The 23142-nt window shown below is 39.6% G+C and overlaps 1 protein-coding gene across 3 annotated transcripts in view; it reads right to left on the bottom strand.

The window, feature by feature from the left end:
- The window catches only part of CSMD3 (CUB and Sushi multiple domains 3), a 1166921-nt gene that overhangs the window by 309468 nt on the left and 834311 nt on the right, over positions 1–23142 (bottom strand). For all 3 annotated transcript variants that reach the window (XM_074985642.1, XM_074985643.1, XM_074985644.1), the window contains 2 exons: positions 12970–13108; positions 7895–8082 (listed from right to left, as the gene is read on the bottom strand). In XM_074985642.1, coding sequence (XP_074841743.1) covers positions 7895–8082; positions 12970–13108 — 327 coding nt within the window. The remainder of the gene's footprint in view (positions 1–7894; positions 8083–12969; positions 13109–23142) is intronic.

Below are 23142 nucleotides of genomic sequence, written 5' to 3'. Positions count from 1 at the left end.
GTCTGGAAGAGTGGTGATCTGTCACATCACATATCTTCACTGAGCAGCGATTACAGTTACATAATTTTCTCTTTTCCAAATATATAATTGTGAGAGATTCTCATGAGTGTTGACTAAACACTGAAGATATTGCCATAAAAATAAAGCTAAACTGTGTCTTCTGAATACTTATACTTAAAAATAAAACCTGAATCATTCAGCACCTTCATATTATTTATGGAAATATGAAATAGCTGTTGAAAGAATTTGAAAGGATGATGTCTACAAATCATAATCTAACATATGACCAAGACAGTCAAGCAGTTAACATACAACAATAAGATCTGCAAGGGCATTCACAGCATTTCAGAAACACTTTACACTTAAATTTTTAATATAACTTCCTGACAGTCTGTTTTGGAGTATGTTAGACAAATTCAGAGACACCAGCCTTACCAACTTCTACATCTCAAGAACCATGTGTTCTGTAAGCTGGTTGTTGTGTCCTCTCGCCAAATACTGAGTCCCTCCCTGATCACACCAATAGCCCTAAGTCTGCATTAAGCACGGGGTGGGTGGTGGGACAAAACCAAAGACAGCAGTTATTGGATGTGTTGTATTAATATTGACATGCTATGTCTGTCTGGAGGCTCACATGCTGTTAAAATGAATCTTGGGGACCAATACATACATGGATGATGCCAGTAGAGTCTCAGTTCTGAACTGGTACTCTCTACATTGGACAGATCAAGGCAAAAATACTTTCAAGACCTTTTAAGACATTTTGCATCTAGTAAAAGGGAAACAGTATAAGAAGCCAGCTAAACTGTCAGGCAATTTGTACACCCATGAGAAAATTTCAAAGACAAAATAGTCATGATGTATTCCCCAGGCCAGGACATTACAGTTATGCCTCTTCCTGATGAGTATATTTCAAATAACTGTATTCAAAGCACCTCTCAAATCCTCCAGTCTGCTTCACCATTTTGAGCGAGAAAGGATGGAATGGGAGAAAATATACAAGAAACTACAGGTGCAAGGCTTGTGTTGGAGAGCCAAATCTCCCTGATGCCAGTGAAGTCATGATACTCAATGTCTTCAGGAAGCATTAATACACACTGCACTTGCCACAGATTAAGGCCAAGTCACAAATTAAATGTGGTCCCAGAGGACCTGAGGTACTCATTTTCTGAAGCTTTTACTTCACCTCAGAGTTAGCTTGAGCATTGCCCCACTCTATATCCCCATCTAAACACAAAAATGTCTATATTCATTAAGTAGTGCTTTAAATGCAAGATAGCTGCCCCTTGGGCATAAGGGACCAATCTCTGATGCTAGTACACTTCATGTAGAAATCCAGTGACGATGCACTTACAGGTGGCAGCTCAAGTTAAGCACAACCCACCAGTGGTTAATCCAATCCCTCTGTGCTACTAGTTAAGTTACTCTATATAGTTTATGCATTGTTTCCCATCATGGCTGCTTTCACTTAAGCTCCCCGAGTAACCACATTTGAGTTTCCTCTATCTGAGTAGTTCCATTCAAGCTAGACTAGTGACTTGAAAGAAGTAACTCAAGCTAACTGTTGCAGTAAAGACAAGCCCCAATGCAGATCTAGCCCGGATTAATCTCTCCCACCACTAACTCCAGTGAACTGTACAGGAGCTCCCCACCTGGCCTCACATTGAAAACACACACACCGAAGACTAACAATTTTCTCATAATTGCTTCTATGTAGAAAGAACTTTTATTATTATTATTATTATTATTATTATTATTATTATTATTATACTGGTTAATAATAATAATAATAATAATAATAATAATATATTGAGTTTATCCAAGAGATTTTTTGTTGTTTATTGAAATGAATTAATTATTTTGGCTATTTCAAAAGTCATGTTATGTTAGTATGGAGCCCCAAGAGTGCTTTAGTTCCACTTATGACAAAATAAATCATGTCAAAGAGATAGTTGCAAAGGAAAAGGGAGAAAAAAAACCAAGAAAGATAAAAAAGGCAGTCTGAAAACTGGAGACTCAGTTGTGTCTCTACTCTATTTTCAATCTTTCTTTCATGCTCCGGCAATTCGTTCTCTGCTACTTGATATTTTGCTTTGGGTATTGGATATTTATGTGTAACACCTAAGTGAACTGTAACACACCCTTGAAGAATCAAGCAACAGATTGAAATAGAAGGGCTAAAAAGCATTGCTATAAACGAACAGAAAACATTGCAATGGTTCCAGTGGATCAGTGTGAAGTGATTATGGAGTGATATGAGTAGTACCTATATCAGAGGAGAATGGAGAAAGGTGCTGCTCTGTTAGAGGGTGTCAGAAGTGTGTCTTATAATTATAATAATTGCTTCTTAATGAGGAAATAAAATATCTCTTCTTGTTCATATCCTAATTTCAAATTCTGCTTCAAATTGTATTCTCAGGAAAGTTGCCCCCATGTCAGAGGAGGAAGGTGAAGTAGAATTAGTCACAGTCACAGCATGATAAATAAACGCTAATATTATTCAGAGTTACAAATGTAGATTGCAACTCACTTTATAGAGATGGGCAATGGCTATAATATTTACAGATGACAAATTCTGAGGCAAAGCCATTATTTCAAAATAACTGCGCTTGCTTCTACACAACATTTCTATTTCAAAATAATTTTGAAATAGCAGTTGGCTTATTTTGAAATTGATAAACTTCATTCTATGAGGAATAGTGCCCATATTGAAACTAGGTGGTGTTAAGACAAGAAATGGAGCCTATTTTGAAATAATCCATAGTGTATCCAATAGCTCTATTTTGAAATAGGCTTTATGTTGTAGATGTTGTATTTTGAAATAGTTAAGTGCTATTTTGAAATGCAGTTTTGTGTGTAACAGCATTATTTTGAAATAAGCTATTCTGGGATAGTTCTTCCTGAACAGAATTATTTTGAAACAAGGCTGCTGTGTAGACATATCCACAAAGAAAATTAGTCTTTTTCCAACATCACACAACAAATTAATGGTAAAGCTAGGACTAAAATCCAGGCTTTTTAATGTCAAAATCACATGACCCTGGATGCAAAAGCAGAATGAGGGAAGAGAGACAATCTGTACCCTGGTTTCCATCATTCTACAAATCTATGATCAGTTTTGGTCAAAATATGCCTTGTGAGGTATTGTGTGAAAACTCCTAATCTGCTGAATACCATTGCTTGGTGAAATGTATATGTAAAAGTCATAACACTGTATTGTATAAGATGTTTAACCCAGTGCACACTGCTGTAGCATATCCTTCACCTCGATTTGTTTCTGAAACAGGAAAAATGAATATAAACGTGAGGAACAGATGCTCAAAATCACCACACTCCCTCATTTCTTTTTGTCCATGCCATCCACAATGCCTGAAGGACAAAGCAAAGGTTGCTGGACTGAGGGAAATGTCTTGGGTGAAAGACATCCAACCAGTAAGTCTGAAAAAGCATTTGGTGGGAGAGATATTTTGCTTTGAATTCACCTAGCTTACGTTAGTTCTTAGTTTGTGTTTTACCTTTTACTTCTTTGTAAACAATTCTGACTTTTATGCCTCATTACATTTAATAATTTAAAATCACTCATTCTGTAGTTTATAAACTTGTTTTTGTTTTATGTAACTAGTGTGTTTGAACTGGAGCGTTCCATGAACTTCATTTGAGACAACAAGGTTTGTGTACATAATATTCCATTAAAAAAGATATAATTTATATGAGCCTGTATTGTCTGGAAGGGTGCTTGGGCAGAACAAGACACACACTTCTGGGTGAAAGTCTGGACATGGGAATTTGCTGGTGGTCACTCTGCTGTACAATTCAAGGGTGACAGCCTGGCTGGCTGCAGCTTTTACTGTATAGTTGAAAGTAATTTACATGCTGGTGGTGGTGTTTGAACAGGCCAAGAATGATTTTTCTCAGAGCAAAGTAGTGAAAAAGGCCCCCAGATTGGAGAACTGAGGATATGCACCTAACTGTCCAGAGTATACCCTGTTCAGTATTACAGGGAGGTTACAGTCTTCAATGATGACTTTTCATGTTTTATTTGGGAGAAGAAACACACCAATTAATTTGCCACACAAAGTCCCAGGAGTCCACACACCTTGCTTTGATCGGAAACTATATAACTTGTACGTTTCTGATCTTGGGCTGACTTTTTCAGTACAATTTACATTTGTTTTACAAAATTATCAAAGGATAATTAGGTATAAGATGTATTTTCCTCTCAGGCAGGCAAGGGAAGTGTATTTTTGTGACATCTTAATGTGGAATTCAAAACTTCACAATCAATTCCATGACAACAGAGAGTGACATAGTTAACAAGATTTTGGCTAGAAATCAGGTCAGGCATAGAGAGCTTGGACTATCTCAGAGGGAGAAAAAAAACTTATAAAAATACATGTTGATAGGTATAAAAACTGAGTTAATATACATTCATATTTCATTTATTTTCAAATTTAGACAATTTTATGGGCCTAATTTTTTGTCAAAACTATAGACTGAGTACGGTCTCGCATGATATTCTTATCAATAAACTAGGCAAATACAACTTAGATGGGGCTATTATAAGGTGGGTGCAAAACTGGCTAGATAACCATACTCAGAGAGTAGTTATTAATGGTTCTCAATCCTGCTGGAAAGGTATAACAAGTGGGGTTCTGCAGGGGTCTGTGTTAGGACCAGTTCTGTTCAATATCTTCATCAATGATTTAGATATTGGCATAGACAGTACGTTTATGAAGTTTGCAGATGATACCAAGCTAGGAGGGGTTGCAACTGCTTTGGAGGATAGGGTCAAAATTCAAAATGATCTGGAGAAATTGGAGAAATGGTCTGAAGTAAACAGGATGAAGTTTAATAAAGACAAATACAAAGTGCTCCACTTAGGAAGGAACAATGAGTTTCACAAATACAGAATGGGAAGTGACTGTCTAGGAAAGAATATGTCAGAAAGGGATCTAGGGGTTATAATGGACCACAAGTTACATATGAGTCCACAGTGTGATGCTGTTGCAAGAAAAGTAAACATGATTCTGGGATGAATTAACAGGTGTGTTGTGAACAAGACGTGAGAAGTCATTCTTCCGCTCTGCTCTGTGCTGGTTAGGCCTCAGTTGAAGTATTGTGTCCAGTTCTGGGCACCGCATTTCAAGAAAGATGTAGAGAAATAGGAAAGAGTCCAGAAAGGAGCAACAAGAATAATCAAACGTCTAGAGAACATAACATATGAAGAAAGGCTGAAACAATTGGGCTTGTTTAGTTTGGAAAAAAAGAAGATTAAGGGGGGACATGATAGCGGTTTTCAGGTATCAAAAGCGTGTCATAAGGAGGAGGGAGAAAACTTGTTCTTCTTGGCCTCTGAGGATAGAACAAGAAGCAATGGGCTTAAACTGCAGCAAGGGGGGTTTAGGTTGGACTTTAGGAAAAAGTTCCTAACTGTCAGCGTAGTCAAACACTGGAATAAATTGCCTAGGGAAGTTGTGGAATCTCCTTCTCTGGAGATATTTAAGAACAGGTTAGATAAATGTCTATCACGGATGGTCTAGACAGTACTTGGTCCTGCCATGAGGGCAGGGGGCTGGACTCGATAACTTCTCAAGGCCCCTTCCAGTCCTAGCTTTCTGTGATTCTATGATACAAGGAATGGTAATTACCATTGCATAGTTTTAAAGTTATTGTCCTGTATCCATTGAACAACAGTGTCACTAATGAGAACTCAAGAGACTCAGAAGATTTGCTTGAGGGCCCATGCCTCTGCATTGCCTTATCACCCCCACTTCTACACATAATGCCTTAGTGCTTCTGGTGGACTCTAACATGATGCCCATTTCCTGTTCGTGAACAAGAATGTTCTTTCAGAGCTATAGTGTGATGGCTTGGAGAACCTGTCTACATGCAAGTTCTGAATTTTGTTTGATATTATGAACTCTATGTATAGCTTTAATCTTATTCTCTAAGTGAAACAGCCATGGGAATTTAAAAGGAATCTAGTCCCATATCACACGTTATCTTGAAGGAGCTACTGCACAATCAAAAATGAGTTATTAAAATTTAAGGACTGTACTCTGACAAGGCATTCACTATGCTAAGGAGCATACCTGTAATTGCTCTTTCAAGGATGCCTCAATTATTTATGGATGGAGACTGGAGGAATGGAAAATTTCCAGAAAGGGAACAAAGATACCAGGCATTTAAAACTCAGATGCTGGGAGATTCAGGAGACAAAGAGTAATGCTTCCTGAACAGGAGGAACATTCTGACAGTCAGAGCAACCAAAGATACAGGGGTCAAAGAGAAAACTCCATATTCCATGGCTAAAGCCATGAGCTGAAGGAATAAGGTCCAGGAGAAGGGCCCTGGAACCCAGAAAGAACATTGACCCATAATCCCAGTGGACATTCAAGAGTAGCATGGAAACTTAGATAGGGAATAACATAGGGTTGTTTGTTTGTGTTTCTCCCAATCTGTAAGTCTATTGTATTGTATAAAGTAAAGACTGATGGGTAGAAATTCTTCTGCAAAGTTTTAACATTGCTTGCTTCCACTATCACATGATCCTAAAGGGGTAAACCGGATTATCCAGATTGGGGAGCTCTGAGAACAGAGTGCTCAAGCTTCTTGGAGTTTGGAGAGGATCAGCACTAATCTTGGCACCTGGGCAGCTCGACTATATGGTCCCATTTCCAAAAGTGGTACCAGACAAGATTCCTTTGCCAGGGAGTAATCTTGGAGTCACAAGAAAAAAACAGTGTATATTATTTATTCTGATGAAAAGGGGGAAAAACATGAATTTAGTTTTGGGAGCCAAACACAGCAGCCTGATGAATGTCCAGTATGGGAAATTTGACCAGAAATTTGATATGGGAAAATTAAAGAAAATTATTGCTTTTGGATTTACCATGCATTTATTGTGGAAACTACTCCATAGTTGAAGGAGAGATTGGGCCCCAGAGAACAGTCCTCCCATAGGCCAAGACATTCTCAGGGAACCAAATCTTTGCAGAGAAGGGCTTCTCTAAGGTTTGACAATGTGGCATGCTTTTCTCGTTCACAGCTGAAACATTTTATTTTTAATCACCCAGATCACCAAAGAAGTGGCATAATGAGATTAAAATTTGTATGATCTAAATTAATAATGATTCACTGTACTCTAGTGGGTAAGTACATATTTTGGAGTTTTCTTACAGTGAGAATTATTTCTCATTATAAGGAAGGAACATTCCTTTGAAAGTAATACTGCCTATAATAAATATGTAAAGATCTACTTTATTGTCTACAGTGTTAAGACCTAATTCATACAGATTTAATATGGACCAGCACGTAAGTCTATTGCAAAATGTCTTTGTAGTCCTTAGATCATTGACCTAACAAATTTAACATTTTAAAACTTACAGCATCTATTGTGTCTCATCAACATACTTTAAAGAGATTGGTTGCCCAAAGTTCCTCTTGCTTTTCTTGTTGGAAAAAAAACTGGCACATGTATATTAGCACTGTCAAATTAAATTCTATTACTGTACCAATATGTTTGTACTTTGTACACTATTATTCCAAAATTCATGTTTTATAAAAATGGCACGCTCATTATTTACATGTAAAATAAAATTCCTGTTGCGACAGATTGCACATTATAGTGTGGGTATGGATGTAGTCATTCCCAGAATAAGAGAAATAAACAATTGTAACAGAACAATTTTATATTCTATATTCATACCACAAATTGTACATTTTACTGTAAATCTGTAAATTCAAAAGGCAAAATATTTTTATCAAATGCTGTTCACGTTTGTGACACTTAGAATACAACATGAAAGAATAAACAAAAACCAAAACCTAGACACTTCTTCCCCTCTCCAAAAAAAAAAAAACTACAACAAAAAAGAACACTTGTGGCATTTACCTTTATATTCCAGATGAAAACCAGTAAAGCTAACAGATCCATCACTCCGAAAAGCCAAGTGCATATTGTTTGAGCTGCTTTCTATCCTCTCAGGCAACTTGCTGTCTTGAAAACTCCCAATCAGTGGACTATTGCTGTCTGGTCCATCATAGATATACAGGAAGTCATAATTCGGTTCTATACTGAAACTATAAACCATTAAAAAGAAAATTAATATTAGCTAGAATATTCTTTGCATGATATCCTAACTCTAATCAGTTCAACTGAGTGCTTACCAGCAGTATTTCTCAGTAGGGTAAAATCTCTCTATAGTAATGATCTGTGAGGATTATTAATTATAAAAGATGAAGTAATTACACCCATGCAGATCTCATTCTAGACAGCAACTGTTAATGTAAATATTTCTAAACTGAGTGTTTCAATCTCACAGAAAAATAGTACCATGATGTGTGAAAAAAAGTGAAATTATTTATTTTAGAGTTGAGCAAATTTTTTTAATTTTCAGGCTGCCCATCATGTTACATCCTGGTGAGGTATCTGTTAAGATACTTTGACATGTTAGTCACAGAGTTTACATGCTTACCTGGAAACTAAACTTTCCAGTATTGTGAGTGCTCAACCCCCTGGTGACCCTACTGCATTTGTAGAAGTCTGGCAGGGGGCTGAGGGAACTACCAGACTCCTTAGCAAGGTGAGAGGGACCAGCTCCATGCTCCCACAAGGTGCAAGGGCTTAGGCAGAAGGCATGGGTCTGGGGAACTAGCTTGCCCTCACCAGCCCTTCAGCATCACCAGGAGCATGCTGCACAGAGTTCTGGCAGCAATTTAAAGTACCCAGGATTTGGGCCACTGCTGCTGCCACAATAGTGGTGGCAGTGGCCTGAACTCCTGGGCCCTTTCGAATCATCAGGTTCCAGAGGAGTTACTCTTTTGTTAATAACCACCCACCATTTCAGCGGGACTTCATTCTAGCTAAAACCAGCATGGCTGGAACGATCTGCTACTTAACCTTTTCTTCCTCTTTCTACTGTTTGGGTGAGTTCTGAACATTTTTAAAGTATTTGGGGAAGTTCTACGGCCTGTGCTACACAGGAGGTTAGACTAGGGCTGTGGCCACATTAGCCCATCCTGTCAGAGGGGCTATGGAAATGTGGCACTTCAGAATATCTTAAGGAGGTGCTACCATGAATATGCAGTGCCTCATTAGCATAATAGTGGCTGCTCGTGCTTTGAAACTGCCAGTTTCAAAATGCACAGCACCTCTATAGCCAGGGGAGCCTTTCAAAAGGACCCTCTGATTTCAAAAGCTCCTTCTGCCCAAAACCATATGGGAAGAAGGGGCTTTCAAAATCGGGGATGTTTCAAAAGGCCCCTGGCTACATGGGCAGCATGCATTTCAAAACCAGAAGTTTCGAAGCACACGCAGCTGCCATTATGCTAATGAGGTGCTGCATATTCACGACAGCACCTTATTAACATATTCCAAAGTGCTACATTACCATAGCACTTGGTATCTCAAAAATATCTATTTAATTTGCATATTTTATTATTGAGTCATACATGATTTTTAACAGTAGTTCAGAGGAAAGCAAATATTAAAAATATCACTAGACAACAAAATTTATAATATGACCTAAAAACAGGGAAAGGTTTCTCCCCTATGTTTGCACAATTCCTGATACAATGGATCTTAAAACTCAAGTGGGGTCTTTCAGAATCATACAACAATAATAAACATCAACTCCAAATAAATACTTTTCCTTAAAAAGTGATTTTGTTTTATGGTTGTAATACTGTGTAAACAGCAAAATTCTCTCTGTGAATTCTCTGAAGAAGTATTATGTCCTAAATTATGATAGAGGGATTTAACAAAGAGAATTTAATACCCAAGAAAATATTACTTTCATGAGCCATATAAAACAAGCAATCCCGTAGCACCTTAAAGACTAAAAATTTTAATTTGTTAGTCTATAAGATGCTACATGCTCATTTTTTGTGAAGCTACAAACTAATACAACTACCCCCCTGAGGGTATGAGGCATGTATTTATGTAATGGTATGGGCTATTGAAGCCATATCCAATTACTATTTTTTAATATGTTGCTTAAATCTCAGATGCACATCTGTGAAAACCATAGAACTAACAGCATGCCAGTCATGAAAGCCCTTCCTTTCAGCTTGGGAGAGCCCCACAAATTAGCCTATTCTGTCTTCCTCAAAACTCTGCCATGAAGCCTCTATGGGTTCCATACCAGTCCGAAGCCTGGATAGAACAGGAGGGTTGGTCAGATGAACATAGATGCGCTGACTGTGAAACAACAATATGAATGAAATCTGAAGCCACAATGACTAACTGATAAAAGATGCCAGCTTGGATATTGCCTGGATAAACAAGGTCCATGGCATCAACCAAGCAATCAGGGATCAGTCAATACATTGGCTACTGAAAGCAAATTACAACTAACACATATACTATCAAATGGAATGTGGAACGTCTGAACACTGTGGGCCCTTGGAAAGTTACAGCTGCCTCAAAAGGAGATGGAGAGATACCAGTATGATGTACTTGGACTGGTGGAGGTGTGTTGGACACCAGTGGGAGAGATGTGCAGTTGCAAAGTAATTTGGTCAGGGAATGAAAAGAAGCATGAGGCAGGAATTGGATTCCTTCTTTGCAAAAGAGCTGGAGGAGCATTGTTAGGACACAAACTGCAAGAATGATGGTAGGGAGATTTCAAGCAAAACCATTCAACATCTCAGTCATTAAGGTGTATGCACCAACATCGGACAGTACAGAGGAAGAGATCAAGCTATTCTATGAAGACTTGACAAAGATGCTGGAGGAGATACCAAAGAGAGATGTGTTGATCATCGGAGGAGATTGGAATGTGAAGGTCAGGACAGATGACGAAGGTTGGGAGAGAGTCATGGGAAGGTTTGGATATGGAGAAAGAAATGAAAGAGGCAAGAAACTACTAGAGTTTGTTGTGGAGCATGAGATGGTGATCTGCAACATGAGCCAACAAATGGACTGTAGGAAGTGGCCATGATAATCATATGATGGGAAGTCCAAGAACATAATAGATATGATCTTGATAAGAAGAAGATGGGGTACAGCAGTGCCAAACTTTCCAAAGAGCGAATATAGATTAGGATGACAGTCTAGTAATCGCAAATGTTGAGACGAAACTGAAGAGAAAGCATAAGACACAGTTTAAAAAAAGAAGAGGCATGGCACAGCTAGGCAAACACGAAAGAGGGAAAGCACATAAAGCAGCACTCAAAGAGAAGATTAGGAATGCGGGCCCAGATAAAGACCTAGATCAGAGCGTTGAAGGGATCACCACAGCAATAGAATAGGCAATTGAGCTGACTGTTCTGGAAGAAGAAAAGCTCAATTAGAAGTGGATTACACAGGCGACACTAACGTTGGTCCAAGACAAGACAGAGCTGAAGATCAGAAGGGATGTTTCCAAGAGGGCGGAATAGCAAAATAGAGTGGTATGCAACAAGGTAAGGAAAGTGGCAAGAAAGGATAAGGCAAAATGGTTAGAGGAGCAGTGTGAAGATACAGAGAGGTGTTATGGTGAGGGTAAGTCTAGGAAGGTGTATAAGATGATCTGGAATATTAATAGGAAATGGAGGCTGAAGCAGATGATGATCAAAGATGAGAATGAGAACATACTCACGAGCAAGGAGAAGGTTGTGCAGTGATGGACAAGATATTGCACTGATTTGTACAATGCAGCTGAACTGAGTATCTCAGAGAGACCGATTGAACACTGAAAGAGATAGCTTTGCTGAGCATCAAAAGTGAGAACATTATTTCAAAGGAGGGAGTATAAAGAACAGTGAAATGACTAAAGAACAACAAGAGCCCTGGAAATGATAGGCTCATGGGAGAGATGATCAAATATGGCAGAGAAAATATGAGTCAGGAAATAGACTGACTATGTAACATAACATGGAAAGAAGGGAAGGGACCTAAGGGATGGACAAGATCCGTACTAATGACAATACAAAAGGAAGGAAATGCATTGGAATGCAAGATGAGAAAGGGAAGTGGTACAGACTGGTGTTTGGAGATATGGAAATATGAAAAAAGATCAGTGTAGAAGGGTTCGAACTAGAGAACATAGTGAAATTCATGTATCAGTGAAGCAACATGACATAGATCTAGACTGTAAGAAGGAAATAGCAGCTAGAAAATCTGGAAAAGCAGTCATTAGCTTTGGAATGAAGTTAAGCATCTTGAAAATGTGTGTATTCACCAGCATGTTGTATATGTTTGAGACATGGGTGATGATGAAAGATTTAAAGAGAAGGATATTGGTGTTCGAGAGGAGTTGTTATAGAAAGATCCTGAGAGTAGGATGGAAGCAGGTCACCAATGAAGAATTATATAGAAAGATACAGTTGAAATATAACCTGATGCAGAAGGTTGTACAATGGAACTTACAGCTATTCAGGCATATTTGCAGAATGAAAGATGAATAAAGAATCAAAAGTCTGGTATTAGGCATAATGGAAGGTTCAGATAGGTGAGGCAGACCACACGGAGAAGGATCAGGTGATATAGCAGAGTGGTATGGAGCTAGTCTACAGAAGTTAAGCCACTCTGCACTAGACAGGGAAAGATGGAAGGAAATAGTTAGGGAGGCATCGGACACCAACGGACAATGAGCGCGTTTGTTTTTTGATGATGATGATGCAGATGTCTTCCTGACCTTGTGAAGGAGGGAATCTGTCTGTACGACTGATCCTGTAAGATGCTGAGCATCTTCCACTTCCAGTTTGGTTAGTGGGTGTTTAGGACCTTCTGCATCCCACAGACTTATTCAGCACCTTCCAGGATTGAGCTCTGTGTGTGTTCTTGTCTCTGTGCTTATTCAGCCTAAGGTGTCTCTGAGGAGAGTGCTGACAAAGGTTACAATTACTGTTAGTCTTGCTCGTTACTTAATGTGCACTAGATATTATCAGCCTTTGCCCTCAAGCTCTGGGCAGCCACCAATGGAAATGATGAAAACATGACTAAATGTGTGTGTGTGTGTGTGTGTGTAGCTAAAAACAGCTTACCTGATAAATGCTAATGATATAACATAGTCGTTATTAACAGCGATACTCCAGTCACAGTCTCTGCTATGCGGATAGGGATGAGGAAAGTTTGGTGAAAGAATAAAACCTGATGAGCCTGTCAAGTTTCCTCCACAGGGTGCTGTAAATTGTGGGGAGAAAAAGTAAGTACCAGCAATCTGTTCACTGACATTTTAAAGAAGAGTCGTCCAAGTGTTACATGAGAAATACTGTGTATTTAATCCAAGAGTTCACAAAGGAAACTGTAATAGGTGCAAAAATTAAATTCGCATTTCTGACAAGTCACTTGTCTAATTACCACAAAGCTAAATTTGTCACTGAACTTCATATCCTTTCCATTTGTTCCCATGGCAAAGCTTTTGTGAGACTGTTCTAAATTTGAAGCACTCTGGACAGTGCATTGAAACAAGGCCAATAAACTTGCCACTTCAGAATTTCTATTACCAAGTACCATCAACATGGTATTTTTTTTTAAAGTGAAATCAGGTTTACCAAGGCTATGAACACTACAACATGTATGTGAGTTTCTATTTGTTGGGGTTTGATGGAACTGCGGCTATTCAAACTACACTCAATACAGTTGTGCAGCTAATTGTAGCTTATTGGCATACAGAGAAAATATCAGTACCTTTTACAAGCACATACAAAGCTGAACAACAACAACACCCTTCAGGGAATTATGTGTGTGTACTGAGTGTGGGGAAGGTATGGAGACATATGTGTACATGTGTGCTTTGCAAGCCAGAACTATTAATGCTTCTACTTTATATAGAAAGTTACTATTCATAAGGCGTACAGATGACAGATTACACAAATTTGCACGACATTTTAATAAGGAAGGTTACCAATCTGTGATGCACTCATTATGCCAAGTCACATTGTGTTGTATAATAAAAGTGAATCTTTATACAAAAGGATGGCACATTAGGAAGTCTGACAGATTAACTTTGCTATTTAATCATGAAAAACCATGAGTGAAGCAGAGTGGGCAGGAAGGCTATTATGTGTCAGCTAACAATCTTTAGTCACTGGTACTCACAAAAGAACTAACTCATTTGGCACATTCATCATAATCTACATCTACAAATTAATCTATAATTTAATGATTGCATTCCAAATTTAACATTATTTAAAATGTAGCCAACAGCATACAGGAAAGTTTGGGTTTCTTGTCAAAAGAAAATTTTGTAAATGCTGTAGCCATTGAGGCATCATTACTGACAGTTACAGCAGCAATGAGGAAGGAGGGTATGGACAATAGGAAGCTAATTTTGAGAACACATGACTTTCCCTTAACCCTCACGCTAACTAAATCCACCAGTCCTTCCTGGAGCACATACTCCAGGCTACTCTTGGAGCTGTGCCTTTGAAGATTCTGATGGCTCACTGGCCACAAGTTGTGAAAATAGTGATTTATATTTATTGTTCCCTCTGTTGTTATTTTGCAAATACTTTTTGCTAGGTAACATATACATTCTTTATTACTCTGTTCACTCTGTAATATGTTAAATTGGAACACACCTTCTTGGTTCTTGCCATGCTGCAATTATGTGTGCCTATGTGTGTGAATGAGAGAAAAACGGACATGAAAGGACCTTCAATACCTAGAATATCAGAGGTGGAGACCAGGACTCGGGGCAAACCAAAACAAGGCAGATTGACTACCTCAAAGTTGGAAGCAGGCACCCCTTTTTGTGAAAAATGGATAAGGATTTTCCAAAGAGACCAGCTTCTTCAGGTCATCAGCATGCAAGGCAATACCCAGATGAGGTAACACCCAGGAGGACTGCTGGAACTGTTGGACTGTTTGAAATGCTGAGTGATTGAGTAAGGCCTGATAAAGTGAAACACGTGAATTTGTCTGAGGGAAAAACCCAATAAAGAATGAGGTTTCTTGTCAGTCTTTGGGTTCTGTACTGCTACAACATGGAGCACCAATCCTGACAGAAAAAACTTAGCTCAATCCCCCCACCCCAGTCCTGATGTCTCTGGCCAGTAGATCAGGCTGGGCAACAGACTGGTAACTATAACATCAGCAGGATGTGTGTGGGTGTACGTGTCTGAAAGCATATGCTGCTTTGCTAATTTGTTTTATAAATGTGGCATGGTGCCTTTTGCCCCTGGAAAAGATCCTGTAGCTTCTTTTAAGCATAACAAAAGGTATCACTGGGATGCCATGCATCAGGTGACCAAGGCAGCAAAAGAGCTCCTGGTTTGGCAAGATAAGGCAGACAGTTTGGTCCCCACAGCATTTTGGAAGCAGAGAGATCTCGGGTGTGTATGTGTGTTTGGGGGCAGGGGAGAGGAGAAGTAACTGGTACTTAGTGCACGGACCGGGTAAGACTTATAAGAATAAGAATAAAAATAAGAATAGGAATAGCACCAAACTCTTCCTTAGGTTTACATTAGGCTTCATAAATTGTGTATGAACTTCACTGCACATAATCAATCATTCATTAAATTTATCAGGAGGGGTGATTGGCAAGTGGTAGATATAAAACAGACTTCTATTCTGGTGCAATGTGATGCAAATACAAAGCAATTCACAGAATGAAAGTCACTTATCTGAGGAATGAACCAAAAACCAATCATGAACTAATGTAATATAACAGTAATTGTGTACTGGACTAAAACAACCTTATCTGGTACTGGCGTTTTATAGTGGAATCAAAATATTAGTTATTCATATTTTAGATTTTTTTTTCTTGGAGAAAAAAGACAAGGGATAGAGAAATCAACTAAAAGTCCAATATCAATGTAAAAACTATTTTGTTAAATCATATATGGGTACAATAGGTGGTAATGAATTTTTAAATCACTATTTTGTCTTAAAGCAATGGGAAGTAAACAAGAACTAAAAGGTTGTAAGAACCATAAAATTATTGAAATCCTATGGTAATAGTAACTGCATGTAAAATTCATTTGGGCATATGGATCAAATATATTTCCAAGTCATTAGCACAGATGTGTTTACTTTCCTTTATACTTGCCAATGATACTTCAGTTATCAGGGTGAAAATGGAAGTAGTTTCTCTGAGGTTTCCAAATGCCTGGTAGTAGTTCCAAAGGCACATCTTTGAATTCAACAGCTTGTGCAAGTGCCAATTAGGTCTGATAAGTCTATAATTTAATAGACTTACCTTGGCAATAAGGAGCTTAATAGATACTGCTTTGTCTTTTCAAGATGACGGTTTACACTGCTGCATGTCACAGATTTGATTTTAATGATGTGCTTGTAGTAATACTTCCAAAATAAGAATGAACAACAAACAAAACACACACAATTTCTTTAAAATGTTGCTTATAACCAAATTCACCATAAGGCTCCATCATGCTAAGACACTCAGGCTACATCTACATTACAGTGTTTTGTCGATAAAATGGGTTTTGTCAGCAAAACCCATGGAACATCCACACTAGAAATGCATTCTGTTGATGTTCTGTTGACAGAACTTGGTGCTTTTGCTGACAGCCTTCTGCCTCTCCGCCATGAGGCAGAATACCTTTCTTGTAAGAATTTGTTGACCAAAAAGTCATGTGGACTCTCTGAGGTGGCCTCAGTTGACTTACAGGCCTGCTTGCAGTTGGCCAGTCTGTAGAGAGAGTGAGCAAGCAGTCTGGCCACTGTCAACAGAGTGGATTGACAGTGTGATCTGCTTTAGAGTGTGGTTGCAATCTGTCAACAGAAGTTTTGTCAGAAGATTTCTTCCAACAGCAACTTCTGTTGACAGGTCACTGTAGTGTAGACATAGACTAAATGTGTGCAAAAATTCTTAAATTATATGGATACATATAACATGAAAGTTGTTCACAGTACAGAAGTTCTTAACTCTGCACATTCATACTCTTGTCATAAACCAATTGGCCAAATTGTACCATCCACACATCCAAAGGGTGAGAATATGAAGAGGTTAACTGAGGAAGAATGAAGTTTTCTCACCTATAATCATTTGTCTTTGAGATAACTTCTTCACACTAACATTCCTCAGATTTTTTGATGGGAAATCCAACAGCATAACCCAAGAATGGAATGCAAAGAAAGAACTAAAAGAAGTGCTATTTTTCCTCTACTGTAAATTCAGTCCAACCATAAGCTCTGAAGATATGTACGTTCTAGGCTTTATTCTTTTTCACATATGTACAATTCGGTGGCTGCCTGATGTCATCTCAATTTACTGTAGGTTATTTTTAGGCTCCACAGGTGGAAATTCTGCTTTACTGTCTAATTAGATTCTGCATAAGTGCATCTGGCTCTGGAAACTGAGTGGGATGCCCAGATTTTAGCCACTGCCCTTAAATCTGACCTGTACTTCATTATGGTGGAGGGATATAACATCTGAAGTGGAGGATCACTTATCAGATCTATGCCATCAGCAACAAAGTTTTGTCTGAAATATCATCTTGAGCATTATGAAAAATGGACAGGTGCAACAAGAACCCAGAAAATGATGGTTGACACAGGCAGCAAGAGTGCAGGACAGCAGCTGCACCTAGCTACCCAAGGTAAAGGAAGTCACCAAGTAAGAATCAATGGGTCAGGTTGCATAGTGCAAAGCCAGTACCAGTAGACCAGTAAAAGATCATGTTAGAGCACTTCTCATTCCAGGGGCAAAAGGTATTTTGTGGACAATTGATTGTTCTTGTTTTTGAGAATGAGTAACTTAGTACTCAGAATCAGGGTTAAAGCCCCTGCCTTACTCTCAGCTGTAGACATCTTGCTGGTGTTATCCTCCCTCAGCACAAATATAGTGGGCTCATAATAAGCCTACCTGGGTAACATGTCGTGTGATGTCAGCAGGTATGCCTGCAGTATCCGTGAAAATGTATTCAGGCACAGCTGGGATCTCCACCAGTCCATCAAAATCACAACCTGGCATATTGAAACTCTTCAGGTGTGGTGATAAGGTCACTATCTCACATGAAATGGACCATTCTGGCATATCACTAACAACACCCAAGAGAAGCAAGGCTGATAGATCATGGATGTCACAAGAAGGAAGATTATTTGCATCTGTATTCTGGTGTCTACAACCACTTACAAGAGAAGCAATATTTCTGTGATGTGAGATAAAGTTGTCCTGGATGCCTGTGTCTTCTCAGTCACCTATTGCTTGTCTTAAACATATGCCTAGTTACTTCACTGCCATAGCAGTCTATGTTCCCTCAGAGGAATCTGTTGATTCAGTTAAAGATCATTTCCATGATCAATTGTAATCTCTAGTATGCACAGTCCTTCCACGTGATAATATCATGATTCCGAGCAGCCTAAGCACTGTTACCAGCACCTTTGAAAACTGGACAACTTGAATGGGTCTTTGGTCATTATGATTCAGATACACACAATGACAACTCTTGACACTTGCTCAGATTCTGCACCTCCCAGAATCTTTACATTCTTGGATTATGGTTCAAGGGGCAATACATAAATCAGATGTCATGGAGAGAGGAGCCAACACCTGACCATGTTTATTGGAGGAGGCTTTCCAGGTAGTTAAATTGAAGGCCGCAGCCCACCAGCATGGCAGTATAGTGAGGTCAGTGGCCTTCCCTTCACTCTGGGTCAAAGGAGACCTCTTAGAGACCTTGGGGGGGTGGGCCCAGAGCACCTATGCCCCACCACACAGTGAGTGGCACCTGGGATTGGAAGTGCCAGAGGTGGGGCCTGCGGCTCATTGAAAGGCCAGCATCCGAGCAGAGTGGAGGCTTCTGGCCAGGCTCCTGCAAGCAGGAGCAGAAAGGCCTGCACCAGACTGCCAGACTGGACAGAGCAACTGTCCAGCTGCCCTGGCCGAACCATAAAGCCACAACCAAGCCTGCCTCTGGCCCAGTACCCAGAGTTCCCAGATCCACCTGGGCTCTCTGCTCCACAGTGAGCCCCGTGTCCTGAGGACCAGCTTGAGCCAATGAGCCTAGCTGCTGCTGGCTACCCCGAGGGCCCAGACCTGCCTGCACTGGTGAGTCTCCTTCTGCCACTTACTCTGAGAGCCAGAACTGACCTGAGCCTGGGACCCCACCCGGCACCAGCGAGGCCAAGGCCTTGGACCTGCCTGAGCCTATAGTCCTGCCTCCAGTCCACTACATGAATAACGTGGAGATGCCCAACTGGCTGGAACTACCCGCAGCTATGTACCCTGAGGACATCAGCCTTTCTGACCTCCCTAAGGACTCTCAGTGGGGACCAGCATGGATGGAGGTAGAGGTAGGAAGCAGCCTGGGGTACACTCCACCAGAGCCCATGTCGGTGTGTTGCAGTCTGGATCCCCACTAGCCAGTTCCTGGTGAGACCTGTCATTAGGGCCCCAGGCCGCAGTGCAATGGAGAAGATGGGCCTATGCCCCACTACCAGTACACCTGGAGAGGCAGCCCCGCACCTCTCCCAAGTCCACTGCTCTGATTGTGTCGCTGTTACCTTGCCCTGGGTGAGGGTAACTTCCTGACATACTGATTGAACTGCTCATCCCTGCTAACAAGGTGCAGAGCCTTATCCATGTGGCCCTGCCCTGAACCAGGGTCTGGGCTCTCTGAACTGCTAAATGGGTTTGCTGCTTGCCCAGACCTAGGGCTATGTTTGGACTGCAGCCAGCCCCACTCAGGGCCTGGGTGCATACATTACCTGCCTGCAGCCACATTAAAGGGGACTAGACCACAAGGAGACTGCTGTTTGCCTGAGGCAGGCAGCACCTAGATTTGGAGAGATGCGGTAGTCCACTCCACCCCAGTAAGTGCACTCATAATCAGCAGAAGTGAAAATTTAGCACCCTGGCATACTGCAGTTGCAAGGAATATTATAATCAAGTGGTGGATGATGTGGACTTTGTCTTAGCCAGGAGCAACTTAAAACCATCATCCTGCATGACCTGCAACATTAGCCTTCAAGTGGTAGCTACTAGGAACAGCTTCCTGAATGACAGCCACGGCCATCCATGTAAACTGGGCAATGACATCCTGTCATGCTTGCCGGAACGTTATCACGCTGCCTTGGACCACTCCCCAGCAGCCACTTGCTCAGATCTGAATAATTTGGGAGCCACTAGAGTTCAGGATGCAGACATTTTTGCTGATGCAACAACACTGGATGAAGTGAAGGATGCCATCCGTGAATTGAAATATAGACATACAACCAGTGCTGATGGCATCCTCCCAAAACTGCTAAAATGTTAGTGATCTTGTAGCAGAATTATTTCTGGCCATCTTTTGTCTGATGTGGAGAACTGAAACCTTGCAGGCCACCTGGAGGGATGGCATTGTTATCTCACTAATTTGGAATATAAACTGCAATGACTTCATCTGTAATGCAGATGTTTGTGGTCACTGAAATATACAGACTACTGGGGCCGTTATCCATAGTCAAAGGCTTATACTTTTTGGATGTGTTGTGAGAATGATACAAAATGCTCCAGCAAATGCCATTATGCAGGCGACTTGTAACATGTAGGATAAAATCCACTAACAAAATGGTAGAGATCATCCAGGTGCAGACCCCCTTTACATGTGGTCCTCAAATCTGTTCTGATATTAGACTCATGCTATCGACCCTTGCAGACATGCAGGAATGGACTAAATGGCAAATGATTGCTACATCCCACTGTTCAGCTAAGCTTGGAAGATGAAGCCATTGCTGGCATATGTTTTAACTCTAGGGTTTGAAACTAACAACCTGTTGTAACTTTCTCACTCTCATAGATAATATTGCATTTATTTATTTTTTTATTTAGTTGGTCCATTGTCTTATTTTCTTCTATCTAGTCTCCTTCTCAGTCAACACTCAACTCTAACTCATTTATATTGTTTTAGCAATGAGTGTATCTGTTTTTGTGGGCAAGCACTCCATAGAAACAAACAGGATGTGCTATCTTCAATGCCTTCAACCTTTCCTTTCATTTGACTTTTTTTTTTAATGCATCACACCCTGGAAGGGACAATCAAAATGCAGTTTCAAAAGGGATAGTGTTGGATGGTTTTATTTTTGTGTTTAATCTGGGATAATCATTGTTGATAGATCTTCACAAAGAACAGACTTGTTTGAAGTTTGGTAAACCTAGAAAACTTTGAATGAATTAATCAAATATTTATAAAGAACATTGCAACATTTTCTTTTCTTACTAATGAAAATTCTGTTATATAAGGCAACACTATCAAGGTTTATGAAGATCTGATTTTTAAAGTGAGTTTGATTTTTCATTTATTAATTTCCTTTGTTTTAAAAATGGCTGTACAATTTGAAGGTGCCTGTACAATTCTAGTAGTATGAGCCATTTTATAATTATTGTTCTGAAAAGACTGAAGATACATACTTGCTGTAAAATACATTTCAATAAAACTAGTTCACTTTTCTGTGGGATTTTATTCATGATGCTATTATGATATAGGCAAGGTTTAATCCATTTCCCAATGAGTGGAAGTGTACAATGGAAGTCACCCTTAGTATACCCCATGCTGGAGGAGTATGCATACTAATCAGACCTTTTACTTTAAAAAAAATCTATTTTTTTTCAAATAAACTCCTGCAAATATGAAGTAGATGTAGAATTGTGTAAAGCTGACTTTTTGAATCTACAGAAGGTCTGATATATTTCAGAAGTGAGTTCTGCCTCATTCATTTTAATAGGTTGTGAAATCTGAAACATAAATGTGACATTTTGCTGATCAGCCTTATAAGATATTTTATAGCTCCAGAAATAGCAACATATTTGTTGTCAGATATTTGCCTGCACAAGTTCCTTCTCCATTTCACCTCTCCAAGGCAGCTAACACAGCAGACCTGTAAGGACCTGCCGAATGACAACAAGATCTGTTAAGGTATGAGAGCACCTAGCCTTATTTATTGTTGAGAATCCATGATATCAGAGCCCACTAGATGAATGTCTACAGTTACACTAGCCCATGACAATGAGCAAAGCTCAGTGAATAGTGGGACTTTCACCATGGGCTGGCAAAAGATACTCTCTTTGAGATTCCTTTTTATATACCAATACAAACAAGTTACATATTACCCCTGTACCATAGCTAGTTTTTACCTCCTGACCTTGATTGTCACCACCCATTACCTTTTGCATGTTGGTCCAGTCAAAATATCTCTATTACACTGTTGCCTTGATCTCATCTTTAAGAGAAGTTAGTGTGTTCCTGTTGTTTTTTTGGAGGTGGGTGATCTGGGGCGTTATGGTACCATCCTTCTGGAATGTGCTTACCTGAGGCTCCTATGCCGAGCATTTCTTAGAAATGTGTGTGTTTTTATAATACCACCCTTGTTCTTCCTAGATTCTGTGAGCTTCCAAGCAGGCAGTCTTTGACTTCTGCTTCATATCAGAAAACCTTGACCATTACTTCACTTCAGGGTTCAAAGTTCTTCTACCAGGCTTTAGTCTCAGGTTCTCTTTCTACTACACTATTAAATGTATTTATTTCATACTCCAAAACTTCTTCCACACACCCCAACTAACCCAAGACCTCCTATCTATACTGGCCTAATGTACTCAGTCATCTGATGTCCACACAAAAATCTGCCAAACTGAACTACAAAGCCTGTCATACTGATTACACTATTCTAAGTCATATTTAATAAAACACTATTTAAAATGTCACAGTATATCAGTTTGCTATATCATGCTGACAGGAAATCCAGGAACATCCCACATTATTTCAATACATTTTATCCAAGAATAGCATAAAGTCATAAACAGAGCACATCTGGACGGCAGTGTTAACTTATAAGTGCTATGATTTTCTGTCTGTGTATTTCAGTGTTCATGTATTCTAATATAATTGCATTCTGTCTTCTACTATAATTCTTATTTTTGCCCATGTTTATTGTACATTAACTTCAGCAATTAATAAGCTCAAGATTTGTTAGAATTACAGGAGCCCCCAAAGCATACAAAATACCAGAACTTCTAATTTTCAGATATTTAAAGATTACAAGTGAATGAGTGAAAGTTTTCTGGTGCTGTTGATAAGCAGGTCTCTTACTATTCTGCCACAGAGTAAAACAAGAGGATGGACACCAAAGGCAGTGTCACTGAACAGTCTCAATGTTAGCAAAACACTGAAGGAGCAAAACCAGAGTTCTCAGCATTAATATTAGAAGGGGAGGAGAGAAAACTTTGGGGATATAAGAAATACATTTTAAAACCTCTAAAAAAGCTGGGGCATGCA

This window comes from Carettochelys insculpta, chromosome 2 (assembly GCF_033958435.1).
Source record: "Carettochelys insculpta isolate YL-2023 chromosome 2, ASM3395843v1, whole genome shotgun sequence".
Classification (NCBI taxonomy): Eukaryota; Metazoa; Chordata; order Testudines; family Carettochelyidae; genus Carettochelys; species Carettochelys insculpta.
The sequence above is the reverse complement of the archived record's forward strand: the minus strand, read 5'-3'. Positions and strand labels throughout refer to the sequence as shown.